Below are 20,056 nucleotides of genomic sequence, written 5' to 3'. Positions count from 1 at the left end.
AAAGACTATCTCCACATACAATCACATTGGGGGTTAAGTCTTCAACATATGAATTTTGGGGCAATACGATTCAGCCCATAATATTCATTAATAGCCAAAAACTGAAAACAACCCAAATATCCATCAACAGATGAGTGGATCAACAAACTGTGGAATATTTACGTAGTGGAATATTACTCTGCAATAAAAAAGAATGAAAAATTTTGATGGATCTGTTAGAATAAAAACCAAACAGGGAACAGCTTAGAAAATTTGAGGAGGAAACAAAACCAGTTTGGTCATACAAACAAAGTTTAACTTTTCTTGCAAGGCTAATTTGACTTGGGTCATTTCTTGCTTATGCTTCTGGAAATCATAAACAAAAAAAATTGTTTCCCAAGGTTGATATGCAGTAACCACTGACCAATTCCCTATCACTGAAGAAAATTCTAATATTATAGCAAATCGTTGTGAAGAATAAACAGTCACCACTTTCTTACTGTATAAACTGCTTTATAACTATATACCCCTGAGCTTCATTCCATGTTTTGATCTGAGTGCTCCTTGTTTACCAATTATTTTCTTGGTGTGTGCACAATAAGATTTTACTAGGGGCACCTGGGTGGCTCAGTTGGTTAAGCCGCCAACTGCGGCTCAGTTCATGATCTTTTGGTTCTTGAAATCAAGCCCCATATCGGGCTCTGTACTGACAGCTCAGAGCCTGGAGCCTGCTTCAGATTCTGTGTCTCCCTCTCTTTCTGCCCCTCCCCCCCACTCTCTCTCTCTCTCTCTCTCTCTCTCTCTCTCTCTCTCTCCCTCTCTCTCTCTCTCTCAAAAATAAATAAACATTACATTTTTAAAAAATAAAGTTTTGCGGGGCGCCTGGGTGGCTCAGTCGGTTGGGCGGCCGACTTCAGCTCAGGTCACGATCTCGCGGTCCGGGAGTTCGAGCCCCGCGTCGGGCTCTGTGCTGACAGCTCGGAGCCTGGAGCCTGTTTCAGATTCTGTGTCTCCCTCTCTCTGACCCTCCCCCGTTCATGCTCTGTCTCTCCCTGTCTCAAAAATAAATAAACGTTAAAAAAATTTAAAAAAAAATAAAGTTTTACTAATTACTACTTTCGTGATTGGTTTTACTTGTTATTTCTGAACTTAAAAAATTAATGTTTATTTATTTTTGAGAGAGAGACAGTGAAAGAGAGAGAGTGCAAGTGGGGGAAGGGCAGAGAGAGGGGGACAGAGGATCCCAATCAGGCTCTGCACTGACATCAGTGAGCCCAATGCAGAGCTCCAACTCACCAACCAGGAGATCATGACCTGAACTGAAGTCGGATGCTCAACTGACTGAGCCGCCCAGGTGCCTCTATTTCTGCACTTTTGAAATATCTCAAAATAACCCAGCTAAGTGAAAGAAGCCAGATATACTCCCAAAAAAGAGTACATACTATATTATTCCATTATATAGAAATCTAGATTCCAGTTATATGTGGAATCTAAAAAACAAAACAAAACAAATGAACAAACACAAAAAGCAGAAACAGACCCATAAAAACAGAGAACAAGCTGGTGGTTGTTTGAGGGGATGGGGTGGGGGGATGGGCAAAATAGGCGAAGGGCAGTGGAAGATACAGGCTTCCAGTTATGGAACAAAGTCATGGGGTGAAAGGTACAGCATAGGGAATACAGTCAATGGTGTTGTAATAGTGTTCTATGGTGACAGATGGTTGCTACTCTTGTGGTAAGCAATCACTATGTTGTATACCTGAAACTAATGGAATATTGTATGTCAGCTATTCTTTAATTTAAAAAAAATCTAGGGCTGCCCGGGTGCCTCCATCAGTCAAGCATTTGACTTTTGATCTCAGCTCAGGTCTTGATCTCAAGGTAATGAGTTCAAGTCCCACGTTGGGCTCCATGCTGTACACAAAGCCTACTTAAAAAGAAAAAAAATAAAGAAAAATCTAGAAAAAATGCAAACTGATGTACAGCGATAGAATAAATCAGTGGCTGGCAAGAGCAGGACACAGGAAAGAGAATTACTAGGCAGCAAGAGATAACTTTTGGCAGTGAGGATTATGTTTACTATCTTGATTGTAATAGTATCAGAGATGTAAACATAGTTAAAAACTAATCACATTTTGTCAGTTAAACCTCAATCCACTAAAAAAAGAAAAAAAAAAGGCTTGATTAAATTGTTGAGAATTGGGTGGGGCTATGAGAAGAATTGACTTAAATCCATGAATGAGATGAGGTGAAAAGGGGCAATAGGTTTATATTCACGAGTGGACAAGGCTAGGAAAAGCATTGGTTTAAACCACATTGAAGCAGGACTGAGAAGGGGTTTGGCTCTGTCCACTCTCATTGATTAGGAGTGCCTGGGTGGCTCAGTCGGTTAAGCATCTGACTTCTGCTCAGGTCATGACCTCATGGTTCCTGGGTTCGAGTCCCACATCGGGTGAGCTGATGAGCCCTCTCTCTCTCTCTCTCTCTCTCTCTCTCTCTCTCTCTCAAAAAAATCAATTTTGATTAAAGATAAGCACCAGGACTGCTACCACATAGCTTAGCTGGACACAATGCAGGTGATTTGGAAGCTTTATTCCTAATCCCTTGAAAATGTTACAATGCACATCTCATTACCCTCACTTCCCAGAGGGGTAAACTGAGGCTCTGGATGAAGCAGTCACTAGGGTTCCACCTTGTGTAACTAGGGTCAGCCTTCTGTCTGGATGCCCCCACCCCACAACCCTGCCAACATCCTCAATGACCTAAGAACTGTTGCTTCAACTCAATCTTTGACTGTGTCCCCAGATTTGTGGCCCTGCTGGCTTCAGCTCTCAGTGAACCCCCACTCAACACCCAGGGCCCCTGCCATTACAGTTAATCCCAGAGGCCTCCATGGACACCCATTCTTTTTTTAATGTTTACTTATTTATTTTGATTAGGGGAGGGGCAGAGAGAAGGACAGACAGAATCTCAAGCAGACTCTGTACCATCAGCCCAGAGCTGGACGCCAGGCTCAAACTCCCGAACCGTGAGATCATGACCTGGATGCCCCTAGACATCCCATTCTTTCCCACAGTCACCCAAAACTGAGCAACTCCTACTCTGGAAGCTTTTCTCATTTCTAGACCCTGGAACCCCCATCCACTTGGCAAGTTCCATGACCCATTTCCAAAGCATTGAGGCTGTCAATGCCTGAAAGCCTCCCCTCATCACCCCCCCCACACCAGCCTCGCCTTACAAGAGTGCACAAACCCTGAAAAACCTCCTGTCCACCAATCCACACAGCCTGAAGCTCTCTTTTTGCAGAATGCAATCACCCCTCTACACCAATCACCAGCTCTCAGAGCCATGAGCCCCATATTGAAAGCTGTGCTTTCCATCTTTACTGCTTGAAGTTTCAACTAGAGCAGGGAAAGTCATTCAACAAGGTCCAGTGTATTTCCCTTCAGACAAGGTCAGATCAGAGGTGGGAGGGCCACAACATTCCAGGAGGAAGGAAAGCAGGGACCATTCCGCCCCTCTCACCTATGACACCACAGAGACCCTGAAAGGTGGCCCAGAGAGGCTGCCCGGCCACCCAGAATGAGCATCAGGACACAGTGTGTCCACAGCTTATAGTGAAAGTCACAGAAACAGTGCATGTTGGGGGTAAGCTTCTTGAGACTGGCCGGCTGTAGGGCCCTGGACAGGTGTCTGAGCCCCTGTGCCCCTCAGTTTCTTCCTCCACAAAGTGGTTGTCACAGACTGTCTCTCATTGCACCCCATTCCTCCTTCCACTACAGTAGCACTGTGCCCAAGTGCCCCCCCCGGACCTCTGTCCCCAGGCTTCCCCCACTTTTGATACCTAAGAGAGGCCTCATTTCTCACCTCTCATTGGCTGGTGTCCCCTCCCAACAGGAGGGCCTTCAAAGCCTCCTCAAGTTCAGGCCCCTACCACCCCTCCACTCTCCAGGGCACCTGCCCTTCCCGGCTTCTTGAGTCTCCCAGCCCTATCATGCTCAGGGCCCCAAACCCTCCCGTGGTACCCAAGTCTCCTCAAGGGCTACCCCCTGCCCAGCTCAACAGACTCTTCCAGTTCCCAAGTAGGTCCTGGCTCAGGCCAACATTCACTGCAAATGTACCGAGTAACTACCAGGAGCAAAGCTCTGCTGGAGGCTGCAGAGTTCCCTGGTAAACGTGGGTTCCACTTCTGCACCCCCGTGTTTAGTTGTCAGAGCTGGGGCGGGGACCTTAACTTTTCTGGGCCTCGACTTCCCCTTCTCGCTCACGGAATAAAGCCTCTCCTGGGTGGGAAAAGGAGCACAGCCCAGGGTCCTGGGAGAGCAGAGGGGGCGCCTGAGGTAGAGGGAGGCCAAGCGCTCACGCTGCCTCCCACAGCCAGGCCTCCTTGCCTGTCGCCAGGTAGGTGACTGCGCGGGTCAGGTCGCCGGGCACGGGACCAGCCGGCTACAGCGGCGCCCAGGCTCGGGCGGGCCGCCAGGTGAGCGCGCCCAGGAGCTCCAAACGCGTCGCTGGCGGCCGTGCGTCCACCCGACCGACTTCGGGTCATGGAGCCGCACGCGGGGGGCGTCACGGACCCTAGGGGGAGCAGAGGAGGTACGGGAGGGTGAGGAGGGACTGGGCGCGTCCCTGCCACCCCTCGCCCCGCCTGTCTGCTGCTCACCTTTTCCTTCCGACAGGTAGTAAACAAAGCAGCCCAGGCGCCCTAGTGGCGGTGGCGGTGGCGGCGAGCAGGGGGGCCCGGCGACCCGGGCTGGGCTCCAGGTCTCCGACCTGCACCCGTACCCGCACCCGCATCCGCACCGCGGGGCCGTGTACCAGACCCGGGGGCTCTCAGGAGTCTCCGGGGAGTTGTGCCACAGGGGTCTGCCCGGGTCACTGGGGACACCTGGGCCCTCAGGGTCTGTAGTGAATTGCGGGGGTGGGGGCGTTAGGCGGGAAGCCTCTGGGATAAATGGAGGGGCAATCTGGGACTACGTGGGCCATCAGGGTATTTGGATACCTGGATATCTGGAAGGGGAATCGGGGGTGCCGGGGCCGCAGCGGCGGCCGACCCTGTTCTGTCGGGGTACCTGGAGAAATCGGGGTCCCTCTCGATATCGTGCGGAAAGAGTTTGGAATCTGGGCTTATGAAGGGGCAGTCGGAGACCTCCAGAGATAGTCCCAAAATGTTCGGAAGGGTCCGGGAATAATTCGGCCAAATAGCTGTCTCCAGGATTATGGTGGGGGCAGGCGGGGGTCCACCGGCATACCCGCGATGGTCTGGGGGTCGCGGGAGTTGAGAGGGGCAGTGGGCGACCTTCGGAACTATCGAGCGAGTGGTCGGGGGGCTCTGAAGATCTTGAGGGGCATTCTAGGTCTTCGGACGTCGGGGAGCGTGGGGGTTGGCCGAGGCTCCGGCGGGCGCTGACCTGTTCCTTTCACCCGCGCAGGCCGGGGCCTTTCCCTGCCCGCGGGACCCAGAGCCCGGCAGCTCCTGGCGCGGCTGGACGCGCGCCCCCTGGCGGCCCGAGCTGCGGCCGACGTGGCGGCGCTGGTACGCAGGACGGGCGCCACATTGCGCCTGCGCCCCAAGGCCGGTGCGTGTCGGGGGCGGGGCGGGGCCTCTCAGGGGGCGGGGTCTGACTGGAGCCGGATTCTGACGTAGCGGACCCGGGATGGTTGGTTGCTCCCCTGGGTGGGGCCAATGCTCCCCTGGGGGGACTGGTGGGGCGGGGCTCGGAGGGAGCTGCGAGACGGGGGAGCCCTGACGTGATCCTAGAATATTCCTCCAGGAGGTGACACTGGGAAGGTTACTGCAGTAGGTGAATGTTGCATGGCTAGTTGTGAGTGCGGGCCGGATTGGTTATCCCTGTCGGTGGGGCTTTGAATGGCATTTCTGAGAAGGTGGGTCCTGGAGAGCGTTGGGGGCGGGCACTTGGCTAAGGGGCGGTCCTGGAAGGCCACTCTAGGGGGTGGAGCCTACAAGCGCGAAGGGGCGGGACTCGAAATGTCAGGAATGGGTTGAAGTTTATAGGCCAGTTAGAGGGCGGAGCCTGGGAAGTTCAGGAGCCCAATCTTGGAATTGCACCCTCCAGGGAGGGCCTGAGGGTGTTAATATGAGGAGCGAGATCTTCGTGTGTATTAGAGGGCCGTAGGAAAGTCTGGAGGCTTATTCTATTAGCTGGGCCCAGGATTACTTAAGAAGGGGCGTATAAGGGTACGTATTCTTGTGGGTGGCACCTGGAGAATTGCTTTGATTGGGCACTGCCTAGGTAATTAAATTGTGGTCGAGCCTGAGTGTAAGTTGGAAGAGATAAGGCTAGAATGTAAATTTAGCGGGTTGGGCCTATGTATTTTCTATGGAGAGTCACTACAGCTTTCTTAGCCGCTTCCTTATCCCAGCCTTTAGTATGATGTATTGTAAGGACAGTAATGTCTTCAATAGTCATTTTCCCCAAGACCCTCTTGCTTCTCATACAGAGTTCCTAGGGTGGCAAATACAGAAAAGTGTGAAAAACCTGTGGATATTTTGGGGGAGCTTCAACAGTCCATGGCGCTGGAAACTTCCTTAATGAATTTGGGGGCACAGATTAGGGGAGAGGATGGCAGAGGAGGATGGAAGCTGCAGGAGAGTACTCAACAGGTCAAGGCTGAGAATCCCCACAGGCCCTGACTCAGTATTGCATGTATTTTCATAACTTAGGTCGTTTTAAGTTTTTTTCAACAATGTTTTGTAGCTTTCACAGTACAGTTTTTACACTTTATTTGATACATCTATTCCTACGTATTTTATTATTTTGAGGCTCTTGTAAATGGAATATTTTAATTGCATCTTTATTTTGTCTATGGAAACAATTGACTTTTGTATATTGATCTTCTATTCTGTAAACTTGCCAAGCTTGTTTAATAGTTCTAATACCTGCTAAAAAGCAAACATTTAACTGAGTAAATTTGAAGATTTAGTCGGTTTTATTAAACAATTCATAAACTGTAGAGTGGAGGTTTGCTAGGAGTTATACAAAATGGCAAGTTTTTATAGGAAGGAGGATTGGGCAAGAAAAGTGAAAAAAAGCAAAAGAAAATAAAGTATTGTTTTAGGTAAATTCACTTCCCCTCTGAAGAAAATGTGGGATGAGGGGTGGGGTGGTTCTTATCATGCAGATTACCTGATCTTCCTTTGGGTATGAGAGGGCCTCAAGTGACAGATTACCTCTTTGGTGCAGACCAGAACATTCCAGATTGATTGGTTTAAAATTCCACTCTTGGAGAGGTTGAAGTTGCAATTAATTGCAACTTGGAAGGCAAGTGACTCCACCTTGGGTTTATGTGTGGCTTTATTTTTAACAGTCCCAAGAATTCCAAAGGAACTATACCAACATTTTGGTGTGCTTCCAATAATAAAACAAAGAAGTATTCACCAAACAAACTAGTATTCACTAAGAGAAACAAGTACTCACCAAAAAAATGATAGTTTTTAAACAGATCTTGAATAAAGTCAGAAATGTTAACCAAAGGCAGGGAGCTCAGAATCCTAGAGGAGACTCACCCAAGAGAAGTAGGTCTGGACTGACAGAAGCCATGAGTGAAAGGTGCTTGGGACAGGTACCTCACATGATTCCCTGGATCATCATTCTTCTGGGGTCATCTCCTTTGGATCCCACTTCTGACTCCAAGGAATGTCAACCTAAATACAGAGGTAAACCGAGGCAAGCTCAGAAAGATGAATTTATTTGGGAGTAGGAGAAGAATTGTAATTCGGGTTTTATCTGTAGCTTGCTACAGTTTGGGTGTCCAGAATTGCAATCTTTGCTATTCCCAAATAAACTCATCTTGTTGAACTTGCATCAGTTTACCTCTTTATTTAAATCGACATTTATAAAAGTTGCTTTGTAGTCTTTATCTGCTAGGTATCTTTAAGGATGCCCAGGGCTTCTAAGCCTGGAAACATGGCCATGAGATTGATTATTGTGGTTTGTGTTTTCCAGACCATCCTCTGACCCAGCACATTATTCTACTTACCAAACATTTCACTTTCATTTAAGTATATTTATAGCTTCACATTTAAATGTTTTAGTATATGTGTTCCATGCAAGAAATGTGCTATAATTCATTTACCCAGTCTCCTTCTGTTGTCCTTTAAGTGGTCTTCAATCTTTTGCTACAATAAATAATACCATGATGAATCTGACATAAAAATCTTTTCATTGGGCTCCTGGCTGGCTCAGTCAGAAGAGCAGGTGACTCTTGATGTCAGGCTCATAAGTTTGAGCTCCACGTTGGATGTAGAGATTTTTTTTAATGTTTATTTTTGAGAGAGAGAGAGAAACAGAGTGTGAGTGGGGGAGGGGCAGAGAGAGAGAGAGAGAGAGAGAGAGAGAGAGAGGGAGACCCAGAATCTGAAGCAGACTCCAGGCTCTGCGCTGTCAGCACAGAGCCTGACACAAGGCTCGAACCCACAGACTTTAAGATCATGACCTGAGCTGAAGTCTGACACTTAACCAACTGAGGCACCCAGGTGCCCCATGGATGTAGAGATTTCTTAAATAAACTTAAAAAAATCTTTTCGCACATCTTTAATGATTTCCTTGGGATGAATTTTTAGCACATCTGTGGTATTATTTCTGGTGGCTATTTCAGTATCACTCTTCTACTTTATAAACTCTTATGATGAAGGCAGGCTGGGTCCGAGGACCCAGAGGGGGTCCCACAGGACCAGCCAAGAGGGTCCTTGGCTTCACGCAGCATAAAAATCAAATGTGAGCCAAGAAGAAGTAAGAGCAGAATTTATTAAAGATACAGAGAGAGTACAGATACAGGCAGAGTGTCTGGGAGACTCAGGAAAGGAGAGAGTCTTGTCTTTGCTTGGTGTCTGGGGTTTTTACTGAGGATTGTGGTCTGATGTAAGTGTCCTCTCAGGCATCGAGGAACTGGACAGAACAGGGAGAATGGTCCACGTGTCCTCCATAAGTCACTTATTCCTTGGTGCTAGGGGGTCTTAAAATTGAGATTTCTAGCACCGGTGGTCTGGAATACACACATGATGGCCTCACTCACTCATTCCTTAGAAGTTTTCTATTGTGCTGGAAGGTTCCAAAGAAACCATTAACTCCTTCATTCTTACAAGGAGGACATACATTATTTGTATTATAAGGAATGTGTAAGGCAGGTGTGCTGGTCCTAGCAAGAAGAGAAGCAGGGAAATGAGCAAAAAAGCAGTCCTTCAAAAAACAGCCCTTCATGGGGCCCTTTCAATTTCTCTTCTCTCTCTTTAAGGTCCTACACAAAAGGAATCTGTCCCATTAATTTTTCAAAGCCTTAGAACGTGGCTCTCACAACATATTTAATGTTGGTAGTATAAGCAGAAATAATTTGTGATCCCTGGAAAAAGAAAGATGAGGCATAAATTTCTTGACATAAGAAAAGTCACTTTAGAGGTGCCTGCATGGCTCAGTCAGTTAAACATCTGGTTTCTGCTCAGGTCATGGTCTTACGGTTCCTGAGTTCGAGCCCCATTGGGCTGACTGCTGTCAGCAGAAAGCCCACTTTTGGATCCTCTGACCCCCCCCCCCCTCGCTGGTTCTCTCTCTTTATCTCATAAAAAATAAACTTAAAAAAAGAAAGAAAACTCATTTTAGACTCTTGCTCATCTTGCAATTTTTGCCTGACAAGCACTACTTGCACATTTCTTGTAGAACTTCCTGAGATGTGTTGAAATTGCAGAGAAGAATAGATTTCAGTAGATAATGATTTGAAGGAAACAAAAGAATGTGAGAACAAAGAGACACTATCAGGCCAGAAGATAGCCTAATCATATCGGCAACAATAAATCAGTGGTAAAACTTCCATTTCTGATTCAAAAGTAAAGGTTGACCTGACACATATTCTTGAGTCTTCTTTGCAGGATTTAAATCCCTTTGAGCACTCAAATACCGGACCAACTGGAGCCAGAGAATTGATGATGCTGACCAGCTCTCCTGACTTCAATTAACTTGAGACCTGGTCTCAGTTGCCTTAAGATGACCTTTGCTCCAATTCCATGCTGAATTCCCAATTTTGCAAGCCCTTCCATGAATATATATGCACTTTTAGCTTGAAACTTACCCATTTTTATTGTTGAAGGAGACACTGCTTTGGGAGATATCCCCAGTGTTCTCCTTTATTTGTTGCAAGTAAAACTCTTCCTTTTCCTATTCTTTGCTTGGATGAGTCTTTTGGCTCCATTTCTACCAAAAGGTGAACCCAGTTTTGGGTAACAGTAAGAACTACAGTTGACCCTTGAACAACATGGGTTTGAACTGCACGTGTCCATTTATACCAGGATTTTTCTCAATAAATACAGTATAGTATTATAAATATATTTTTTCTTCCTTATAATTTTTTTGTTTATTTATTTTGAGATAGAGCGAGTGAGAGTGGGGGGAGGGCAGAGAGAGAGAGAGGGAGGGAGAGAGTGAATCCCAAGTAGGCTCTGCACGGATAGCACAGAGCCCCATGCAGGGCTTGAACCCACAAGCCTGAGATCATGACCTGAACTGAGATCGAGTCAGATGCTTAACCATCTGAGCCACCCCGGCACTCCTCCTTATGATTTTCTGAATAACATTTTCATTTTTTTCTTTAGCTTACTCTTAAGAATACAGTATAAAAAAATACAGTATATAATACATGTAATATACAAAATATGTGTAACTCTACTGCTTAAGTTATCATTAAGGTTTCCAGTCAACAGTAGGGTATTAGTAGTTAAGTTTTTGAGGAATCATAAGTTATTTGTAAATTTTCAACTGTGGGGGCAGGGGATTGGATCCCCTAACCCCTGCATTATTCAAGGGTCAACTGTATGTATGTGTATTTTTTTAAGTAGTCTTCACACCCAGCGCGGAACCCAACGTGGGGCTGGAACTCCGGATCCTGAGATCAAGACCTGAGCTGGGATCCAGAGTGGGATGCTTAACCATCTGAGCCATCCAGGCACACATGTATATATACTTTTAATATCTGTTTAGGTCATTGTTCCCTACTGGACTATGATCCTCTAGAAAGGAGGAGGTCTATTTTATTAATATTTGAATCCAGAGCTTGTGGTGTATTAAATCTGGCATCAGTAGGCACCATTTACATGTCTATTTGTTATTGTACACAACTGACACAGATTTTTTTCTTAAATGATGTATTTTTATCTACACTTCCCATACCAGTAGGGCACGGCGATTAATAACTACTTGTTGACTACCTGAATGAAAGAATGAATACCCCCAAGAACCACATATTCCTGTATGATTGGCGCGACGCGCCCCTATGAAGAACAGCAACAATTACTTCTTAAGGCCCCTGTTCCACGTACGCCAGTCGAGGCCGCAGTGTTTTCTGGGAAAGGTAGTTCTAAAGCCCGTCGTCTGGCCCCGGTCAAACTGAGCCCAAACTAAACTTCCCAGAAAGCAGCACACTCGCCTGGGAAGAGGGGCAAGATGGCGGACGCTGAAGACGGTACTTTGCGACCCGCGGGAGCCTCTGCTGCCCCAATTTCATTCAGCTTCAGTCGCACGTCCGCCAGGAGACGGCTGGCGGATCCGGGAGACGACGCGAGTGCGGCTCCGGAGGAGAAGGATTTCTTAAAGACCGTGGAAGGGAGGGAGCTGCAGAGGTGAAGCGCCGTGTCTTTCATCCCTTGGAATTAGGTTCGGTGGGTTCAAGCGGGAGGGTGGAATCTGAGTTGATTGTTTTGGTGGCAGCGGCCACCAAACCTTTGGAGCACAGCCTGAGGAAATTCGTGGAGGCGAGAAGGCGGGAGTGTGTAACAGGGGAGGTGGGGAAATTGGACCTGACAGCCAGGGCGTTTGAGAAAAGAGGATGTATTCCTGAGAGGGTGTGTCTTTAGCACTTGGGAGCCTTGAGATGTGTGCGTTTTGAGAGAAGGAAAGGAGTGGAGAATGACAGGACCCCTAGTTTCTCAGCTGAAGCGGTGGAGCTTCTCCAGTATAGGGAATGGGGTGGAGTGGCAGATGGAGTTTTGGGGAGGCCATCATTAGCTTAATGTGGAAAGGAGAGTTGGAGGGAGAGACTTCCAGAAGAGAATAAGCCATCCAGGGGTTGGTGTGGAGCCTGGACCTGGGGAGAGTCTGGGCTGAAGATGGTGACTTGTGAGTCATTGTGAAAGCCACGGAAGTGGGTCTTGGGCTGAGCAGAGGTTCCAGGACTGAAGGCTGATTCCTCAAAGGCACTGATATTTAAGAGTTGGGGGTGGGGGAGAGAATCTAAAGAAAACACCATCAGATACATGACATGAGAGCGAGGGTGTGGTCCCTCCAGCTGGGGGTGAGTGTGGCTCTTGTGTTTTCTCTGAAGGGAGGAGTGTGGCTCAGAACCCACTGACCATGCTACTCTCCCAACTTCACATCTCTGTGTCCACATCAGTGTGAAGCCCTCAGAAACCCCCAAGGAACTCGTCATCCCTTTGATCCAGAATGGCCATCGCAGGCAGCCACCGACCCAGGCTCCTGGGCCATCCACAAACACTGAGGCCTTGGTGGAAGGGGTGCTGTCTCAGGCTGTAAAGGAGATCATTGAGGGTAAGTGATCCCCTCTTTGCCTTGCCCTAGTGAAGGAAGAGGGGGAGGAAAATGGAAGGAGAGGGTGGGACCTCATTGCTTCCTCCCATTCTTCCTTAGACTCCAAGAAGTCCCTGGAGGAGAGAGAAAATTCGGGTATCGACCCCATGCTTGCTATCCCCATGATCCAGAAAGGATGCATCCCTAACGGAGAAGGGGCAGACAGCGAACCCCGAGCTGAGACAGTGAGCTGGCCCCTAACTCCTCCAGCCCCAGCCTTTCTTTGCCCTGTCTGCCAGGCTTGCCTCTCTGCACCCAGCAGGGAAAGTCAGTGTGTGTACTAGAGGCCTGCTGCCTAGCTCTTCCTCCTTCTGTCGTTTTTTGGAAGCATTAACAAAGGAATCCAGATACTGAGGTGTGGAAAAGCACTTGCATTCTGGAATTATATGAACAAGATGAGCAAATGGAACAGGAAATGTAAAGATCCTGAGGGTAGACTCTGCCTAGAGTGTTTGAGGAACACCAAGGAGACCAGTGTAGCTGGAGGGGAATGAGTGAATGGGAGGAGTAGTAGACAATTTCAGGCATCCCAAGACCAGAAACACAAGTTTCAAGACACATAGGAACACTAATAATATTAAATGCCAAGTAGAACTGTCTATGACAGAGTGTAATCTATCACACTGTACTAAGCAGAGGTAGAAAGTGACAAAATTGGAAAGTAGGAAGTGGCTGGGGCTAAACTAGGCAGGGCCTTGTGGGCCATGGTGAGGACTCTGGCTTTTATTGTGAATGATATGAGGGCCATGAGAGGGCTCTGAGCAGAGAGGGTGAAGACTTAAGATTTCACAAGATCTCTCTGGCTACTATGAGCAGAACAGACTAGTAAGTAAAGGCGGAAGCAAGGACACTAGTAGTGCAGGCTACAAATGATGGAGCCTCAGACCAGAGTGGTAGGAGTGAGGCCTGGAAGGACAAGTAGGGTTTAGTGAGAGAGGGAGGAGCAGCGTGAGTACCAATGGCAGGAACAACCCAAGCAACAGCATGGTGGCAGGGAGTCGGTGTTGTGTGTGCCCATCGGTGAAGCAACTTGCAGTGTGTCTAAAGTGAGTATAAAGAATTGGAGTGAGGATGGGAGGTGATCGATAAGGAGAAGTGAAGGGTATGTCTACAGAAGCAACAAAGTCTGTCTTTCATACACATGGATTCTACTTTTCACCTCTTTATTCGCAATTTTTTAGCGATGCTTCTTTGGGGCCTATTTCTCTTACAGCCCCAGACCACCCTCTCTTTTGACTGAACTGTTCTCATTGGCCTTCAGATGTCTTCTGATGTCTTTCATCTTTAAAAATAGGACCTTCATTTCACTTTCCACCCTGTTCCCTCTTTGGCCTCATTTCTCTCATTTCCTCTCCTCCCCCAGCCTTCCACATCTCAGTTGAACCCAGGTACATCTATTCTTCCTCTCAGCCAAAAAACCTTAGTCAGTGTTGACTCCCCTCTTTATTCCATACCCCAGGTACAGCCTTTCAGCAAAATCCTATCATGTCCCTTTGCAGAATACATCCAGAATCTGACCACTTCTCACCATCACCACTCTGGTCTGAGCCACAAGTATCTTTCATCTGGACCATTGCTTTAACTTCCTCACTGGCTCCCCTTGTGTGGTGGCCAGCCTCCTGTAGCTCCAGCCCAGATCTCCTGATTAATGTCTCACCACCCTCTCTGCCTCCACAGCACTGTTTCAGTCAGGTTGACTTTCATGATGCTCTTCCCACACCAGATCTTGTCCTGCCTCAGGGCCTTTGCTCTTATTGTTCTCTCTGCTTGGACTGCTCTCCCTTCTATATCCTCCTGGCTCCCTCTGTCATCTCTTTCTGGTCTCTGCTCAGATATCAACTCAGTAACCCTCTCTTCTCCATCCCTTTGCATCCCCTTAAGCTGCTTTATTTTTCTTTATATAACTTATCACTACCTGACATACCATGTTTTATGTATTTTATTTATTGTGTGTCTCTACAACTAGAATGTAAGCCTCACAGAGCAAGGGTTTTTGTTTTGTTTACTGCTTTATCCTCATCACCTAGATTAGTACCTGGCACAGAACAGGTGCTTTATAATTATTTGTTGAAGGACAACATGGAGGAGTAAAGTGAGAGACAGCAAGAGGAAATCAAAACTAACCTTGAGCTTATTGGAAAAGAAGTATTGAGGGTCACCCTGTGGGTGTTAGTAAGCGCACTTCGGAGGACCCACTGTGAGCCAAGCCTAACCATCCTTCCTCTGCCTGAACCTGTAGGTGCCGGAAGAAGCTGATTACGAGGCAGTCCCTGTAGAGGCCTATGGGCTGGCCATGTTACGAGGCATGGGCTGGAAACCTGGCGAGGGCATTGGCCGCACCTTCAATCAGTGAGTTCTAGGGTAGGGGCAAGGGGCAACAGATGGGGGCAGCGAACAAGACCCCCATGGTTACTACCCATCCAAAACCATCCAGGCAGTGAGAGGGCATGTTACCACCCTAATTAATTTAGTAAGCCTTTCCACTACTGTTTCAATCTCCTATTTACCCTTTGAAACTCTGTAACGAGATCCCATTTATGTAAAGGTTACTTTTCTGAACATTAGCTTTGTCATCTGAAAATGGGGATAATGACAATATTGACTTCCCAGGTCTGTTGTAGAGTTATGTGAAATTATACACATAAAGCACTTACAGCAGGCCCTGGCCCCAAATAAACATAGACTAGACATTTGCTATTATCACACAGACTTATGGTCACTTCTTCTCAGTTCTCAACTCCAAAGAATTCTGAAAACCAAACATTTTTTTCATAAACCATTTAGTAGCCAAACATGACCTGAGACACAGAGCATTTTATAGTCTATTTCTCCTGCTTGGCGTGACCATTTGTATGATTTCCCCTGTAGAAATATCAGGGTGTTTGATTACAGGGATCTGCCTCAGGTCCTGCTGTAGATACTATGTAATAGATGGTCTATCCAATGTGTTATTAGGTTGGACCAAATGAAATTGTTATTTCTGTAGATCAAAAGCAGTCCTAGTGTGAGATGGGGAAGGCTATTCTTGAACATGTTGACAGGGTGGAATTTGAATAGTAGTGCGTGGGGGAGGCACTGAAAACTTACATCTTCCCCCTCTCCTGGCCAACAAGCTCACATACTGTGCTCCCTGCAGAGTGGTAAAGCCCCGTGTCAACTCACTGAGACCAAAGGGGTTAGGGCTGGGTGCCAACCTGACTGAGGTCCAGGCCCTGGCCCCCACTGGCCCCCACCGCCTGCCAAAGCCAGATGAGGAGCAAGAGAAGGATAAGGAAGACCAGCCTCAAGGACTGGTGCCTGGGGGAGCTGTGGTGGTTCTTTCTGGCCCGCACCGAGGCCTCTATGGGAAGGTAAGGAACAAAACTGTGCCGGGAGCCTGAGACACGCAGCAGAGAAGATTGATGTGAGGGCCAGAGGGAGGAAGACTTGGGTTTGGGGTGGAAAGGGCTGGAAGTCCTTGTCTTTCAGGCGTGCCTGGCTTGCTGCCTTATTCGGTAACTCAGAACCACTTGCTGGGCCTTTCTGAGCCTCAGTTTCCAACTAAAAGAGAGAATGCCATATGCCACATGTTCCTGAGGATTAAATTCTTAAAATATATCCAAGCCACAGAGTCTGTCAGGGGAGACATATGGACCAGGGCCCGTCCCAGGCCTTGGGTCAGTCTGGTGGGGGAGACACAGGGGTCAAGCCTATTGGAAATAAGAGTGGACAGCTGGGGCCTAGGAATGTGGGTTTAGTCCACATTCCTAACTTCCTCCCCCCAACCATTCAGGTAGAAGGCCTCGATCCTGACAACGTTCGGGCCATGGTTCGCCTGGCCGTGGGGAGCCGCATGGTGACTGTTAGTGAGTACTACCTGCAACCTGTCTCACAGCAGGAGTTTGACAAGAATTCCTTGGATCTCAGTGAGTGAGCTTTTTACCTAGCTGGGAGAGTTAGAGAAGCATTCCACGGGGCGGGGGGGGGGGGTGGTGGTAGGGCCTGTCCCAGGTGGTGGGGGTGGTGGGGAGATCAGCAGTCTGCCTGGCAGGTGTGACTTCTGGTCAGAGGTCAGGAGGCGAGAATGAAGATAAGTGGTTTATTCAGTTTGAGGAAAAATTGATGTAGTAACCCTGGGGCTTTCTTTTGCTTCTTTCTGAGAGAGAATAAACAGGTATGGAAACCAATTCCTATCCTTGGGAGGTTTATTCAGGGTGATGAGCCTGTCTTCTTCTAGGGAGTGAGGGCAGCTGGGACTAGGCCGTGACCAGGGATGAAGGCATTCTAGGCATGGCAGCAGGATGGGGCAGTTTGGCAGATGGGAGATTGGTGCTGACAGAGCTCTCAGGATTTTCTAGCCCATACTAGGTGGTCGCCTCAGATTAGCAGCATCAGCGCAGGCTCAAGTGGCTGAGGAAGGCTTCCTAAAGGAATCCCCAGCAGTTGAAGGGAAGGGGAGAGCATTCCATTGGTGTAGGCAAAGTCATGATGGTAGGAGGGGACACTGAGGCAAGTGGGAGGTGGCCTGAGGCTGAGGTGTAGCCTGCAAGGTAAGAGAATGGCACACTGAGGCTCCTTCCTCCTTCTCCCCACACACCCTTGTGTAGGCCAGATGCGTAAAACTTCCTCAGTGCAACAGAATGGAACAGCTTCGTCATGGAAGGCCCTCCGGGATCAGGACCTCCCCAGCCAGCAAGAGGACTCACAGAGGAAGCGAAAACACCTTCCCGACCGGTGGGACCCTGGGCATCTGGGATGGGGGGGAGAAGGCAAGGCTGTGGAGAGGCTCCAGCAGTCAGAGAAGGCTTCCAGGGCAAGGCAGGCACATAGAAGGAACTAGAGACAGCATTATGGGTGGGTTTCACAGCAGCAGCAAAGGTGGGGTGAGCAAAATGTGCATCTAATGAACTAAGCCCCGTGTTGGCCCCTTTCCACAGACAGGGGGAGCCTGCTGCCAAGAATGAGAAGGCAGGTCCCAGGAGCCAGCACTGGTTGCACAGGGACCTACGCGTACGCTTTGTGGACAAGCTGCACAAGGGTGGCCAGTATTATAACACCAAGGTGGGAACCCTGCAACCTGGGTTCTCCTCCCCCAGGGACTAGGTCCCCATAACTCCAACATTCTCACATCCCTTGACCTCCCCAGATGACGATCGAAGATGTCCTCAGCCCAGATACCTGTGTGTGTCGAACAGATCAAGGCCAGGTCCTGGAAGGTGAGTCTGAGAGATGGCCACTGGGTCGTTATCATCCTGGAGGCTGATGGGAAGGCTGTCTTAGACCAAGAGGCTGGTGTGGGCAGAGGCTGGGAGATAGGGTAGAGTTCAGATATTTTGTAAGGTCCAGAATTGTCTTTTTTTTTTTTTTTTTAATTTTGAGTCTTTTTTTTTTTAAGCTTATTTATTTTTGAGAGAGAGAGGGAATGAGGGAGGGAGAGAGAACCAGCAGGGGAGGGACAGAGAGTGGGACGGAGGATCTAAAGCAGGCTCTGAGCTGTCAGCACAGAGCCCAATGTGGGGCTCGAACTCACAAACCATTAGATCATGACCTGAGCCAAAGTTGGACGCTTAACCGACTGAGCCACCCAGGCGCCCCCAAGGCCCAGAATCTTCTGACAGAACATTAGGCGCTTCTGTGATAGTGATTATCTGAGCCCCTCCTTTCCCCATCTGCGACATTGGCATGAAAATGAGCTATTTCTCCCTCTTGTACAGATGTGTCCTGAACTCCTTGTGCAGGGCAGGGCATATAACGTGCCCACAGTAAATGGTATCTGTTGTCATCACCCATCATCTTCCTACATAAGTGCTCCCTTTTTTAGGAACTGCTCCTTAGGTGTCCTCACCCACACCTGTCAACAGGGTACAGAGTGGCTCTCAGGAATACAGAAAAGGACTTGTGACAGGACCCTGGGTGGGCTAGTCCTGGCTGTGGGCCTCACTCCCTCCCCTCATCTGTAGGCCTGAGGGAAGACATGCTGGAGACCCTGGTCCCCAAGGTCCAAGGCAACCGGGTTATGGTGGTGCTGGGGCCACAGGCTGGAAAGGTAAGTCCCAGACCTGGGCGTGGGGGGTGGAAGCATGCAGGGGATGTCCCAGAGTCTGGATTGGCTCTGCTGACTCCACCCGCTGCTACTCTAGGTGGGCCGCCTGCTGGACTGGGACAGAGAACAGAGCCGGGCTGTGGTGCAGCTGCAGAGAGAGAATCAGCTGGTGGAACTTCACTATGATGCTGTCTGCCAGTACCTGGGCCCCAGTGACTCAGATGAAGACTGACCCATGGCCCCGTTCCCACCCCCAACGCTGCCACCTGCTCTGTATGGTGTGGAAAGACAGTCTTCACAAAGGTGGGGAGGTCATTGTTCCATCCTCCACTTGCACCTCAGCCCCAGGACCAGGACAGGGACAGGGCATAAGATAGATGGGCCTGAAGGGAGGCTTGAAACAAACCTGGTATTCTCCAGAAGCTAGTGTGTAATAAAAATCATTTCAAAAACTCAGTAAAATGACAAGATCGTAAGTGTGTGCTGAGCTGAGTAGAAGCGGGAGCTGAGCTGATGGAAGTGGGAGCCGTTCCAGGCTTCAGCCCCACCTCCCTGCATGGGCTGACAGACAAGTTCAAGGATCTGTCTGCTTACAAGTTCATTCTTGGAATACAGAAGCTACGAAGTGTGTCCCCTGAGCAGACGCTATGGAGTCTGGAGTGCCACATCTCTGTACAACTTCCTGAGGAAGAATCCTAGTGGTGGCTCTACTTTTTTTTTTTTAATTTTTTAAATGTTTATTTTTGAGAGAGAGAGAGAGACAGAATCCGAAGCAGGCTCCAGACTCAGCTGTCAGCACAGAGCCCAACACGAGGCTCAAAGTCACAGATGGCAAGATCATGACCTGAGCCAAAGTCAGAAGCTTAACTGACTGAGCCACCAGGCGCCCCATTGGTGGCTCTACTTTTTACTCTTGGTCCAGACCAGACGTCCAGAGGATATCTTGAGCCAGTGATGAGAGTCCAGAGGAAGGGAGGCTTCTACCCACAAATGGGATGTGTTTGCACTATTTCTCAGAGGACTCAGTTAATTTCAGGGCCCCTGTTTTAGTCCCCAAACTTTGGCTAGAAGGTAAAAAAAAGTTTTGTCCCAGGTAGGATTTCTCTGATCCAGGTAACTGGACTCTCAAAAAGGTTATTGTCAGACAGCCCTCAAACTTTTTCCCATTTAATGGGCTGAGATCCAAAATCAACAAAGGAAGCAAGAGCTTTAGGTCCAATTGCTTCTAAGTCATCCCCAAATGCAAACTGGTGCAGCCACTCTGGAAAACAGTTTGGAGGTTCCTCAAAAAATTAAAAATAGAACTACCCTATGACCCAGCAATTGCACTACTAGGCATTTATCCAAGGGATACAGGTGTGCTGTTTCAAAGGGACACATGCACCCCCATGTTTATAGCAGCACTATCAACAATAGCCAAAGTAAGAAAAGAGCCCAAATGTCCATCGATGGATGAATGGATAAA

General features: G+C 48.4%; 1 protein-coding gene across 3 annotated transcripts; it reads left to right on the top strand.

Annotated features, from left to right (window-relative positions):
• Window positions 1–4,559: 4,559 nt before the first annotated feature.
• GPKOW (G-patch domain and KOW motifs) lies at window positions 4,560–19,047 on the top strand. 3 transcript variants are annotated; one of them, XM_019823804.3, is made up of 12 exons: window positions 4,560–4,575; window positions 11,160–11,605; window positions 12,376–12,530; window positions 12,630–12,754; window positions 14,809–14,918; window positions 15,706–15,919; window positions 16,342–16,474; window positions 17,156–17,282; window positions 17,486–17,609; window positions 17,695–17,764; window positions 18,509–18,594; window positions 18,689–19,047. In XM_019823804.3, the coding sequence occupies exons 2-12, from the start codon at window positions 11,430–11,432 to the stop codon at window positions 18,821–18,823; spliced, it is 1,455 nt and encodes a 484-aa protein (XP_019679363.1). In that variant the 5' UTR covers window positions 4,560–4,575; window positions 11,160–11,429; the 3' UTR covers window positions 18,824–19,047. The 3 variants fall into 3 exon arrangements, with proteins under 3 accessions (XP_019679363.1, XP_011290007.1, XP_006943793.1); XM_011291705.4 differs by lacking the exon at window positions 4,560–4,575 and adding an exon at window positions 5,693–5,865 and having other exon boundaries at window positions 11,163–11,605; XM_006943731.5 differs by lacking the exon at window positions 4,560–4,575 and adding an exon at window positions 5,693–5,865.
• Window positions 19,048–20,056: the final 1,009 nt, after the last annotated feature.

Source organism: Felis catus, chromosome X (genome assembly GCF_018350175.1).
Source record: "Felis catus isolate Fca126 chromosome X, F.catus_Fca126_mat1.0, whole genome shotgun sequence".
In the NCBI taxonomy this organism is placed as follows: domain Eukaryota; kingdom Metazoa; phylum Chordata; class Mammalia; order Carnivora; family Felidae; genus Felis; species Felis catus.
Note: the sequence above shows the minus strand (reverse complement) of the source record. Positions and strands in the feature narration are given on the sequence as shown.

Coding starts and splice junctions, on each gene's coding strand:
- GPKOW (XM_019823804.3), top strand. CDS start 11,430: ATGGCGGACGCTGAAGACGGTACTTTGCGACCCGCGGGAGCCTCTGCT. Junction 11,606..12,375: donor GAAGGGAGGGAGCTGCAGAG/GTGAAGCGCCGT, acceptor TGTCCACATCAG/TGTGAAGCCCTCAGAAACCC. Junction 12,531..12,629: donor TGTAAAGGAGATCATTGAGG/GTAAGTGATCCC, acceptor ATTCTTCCTTAG/ACTCCAAGAAGTCCCTGGAG.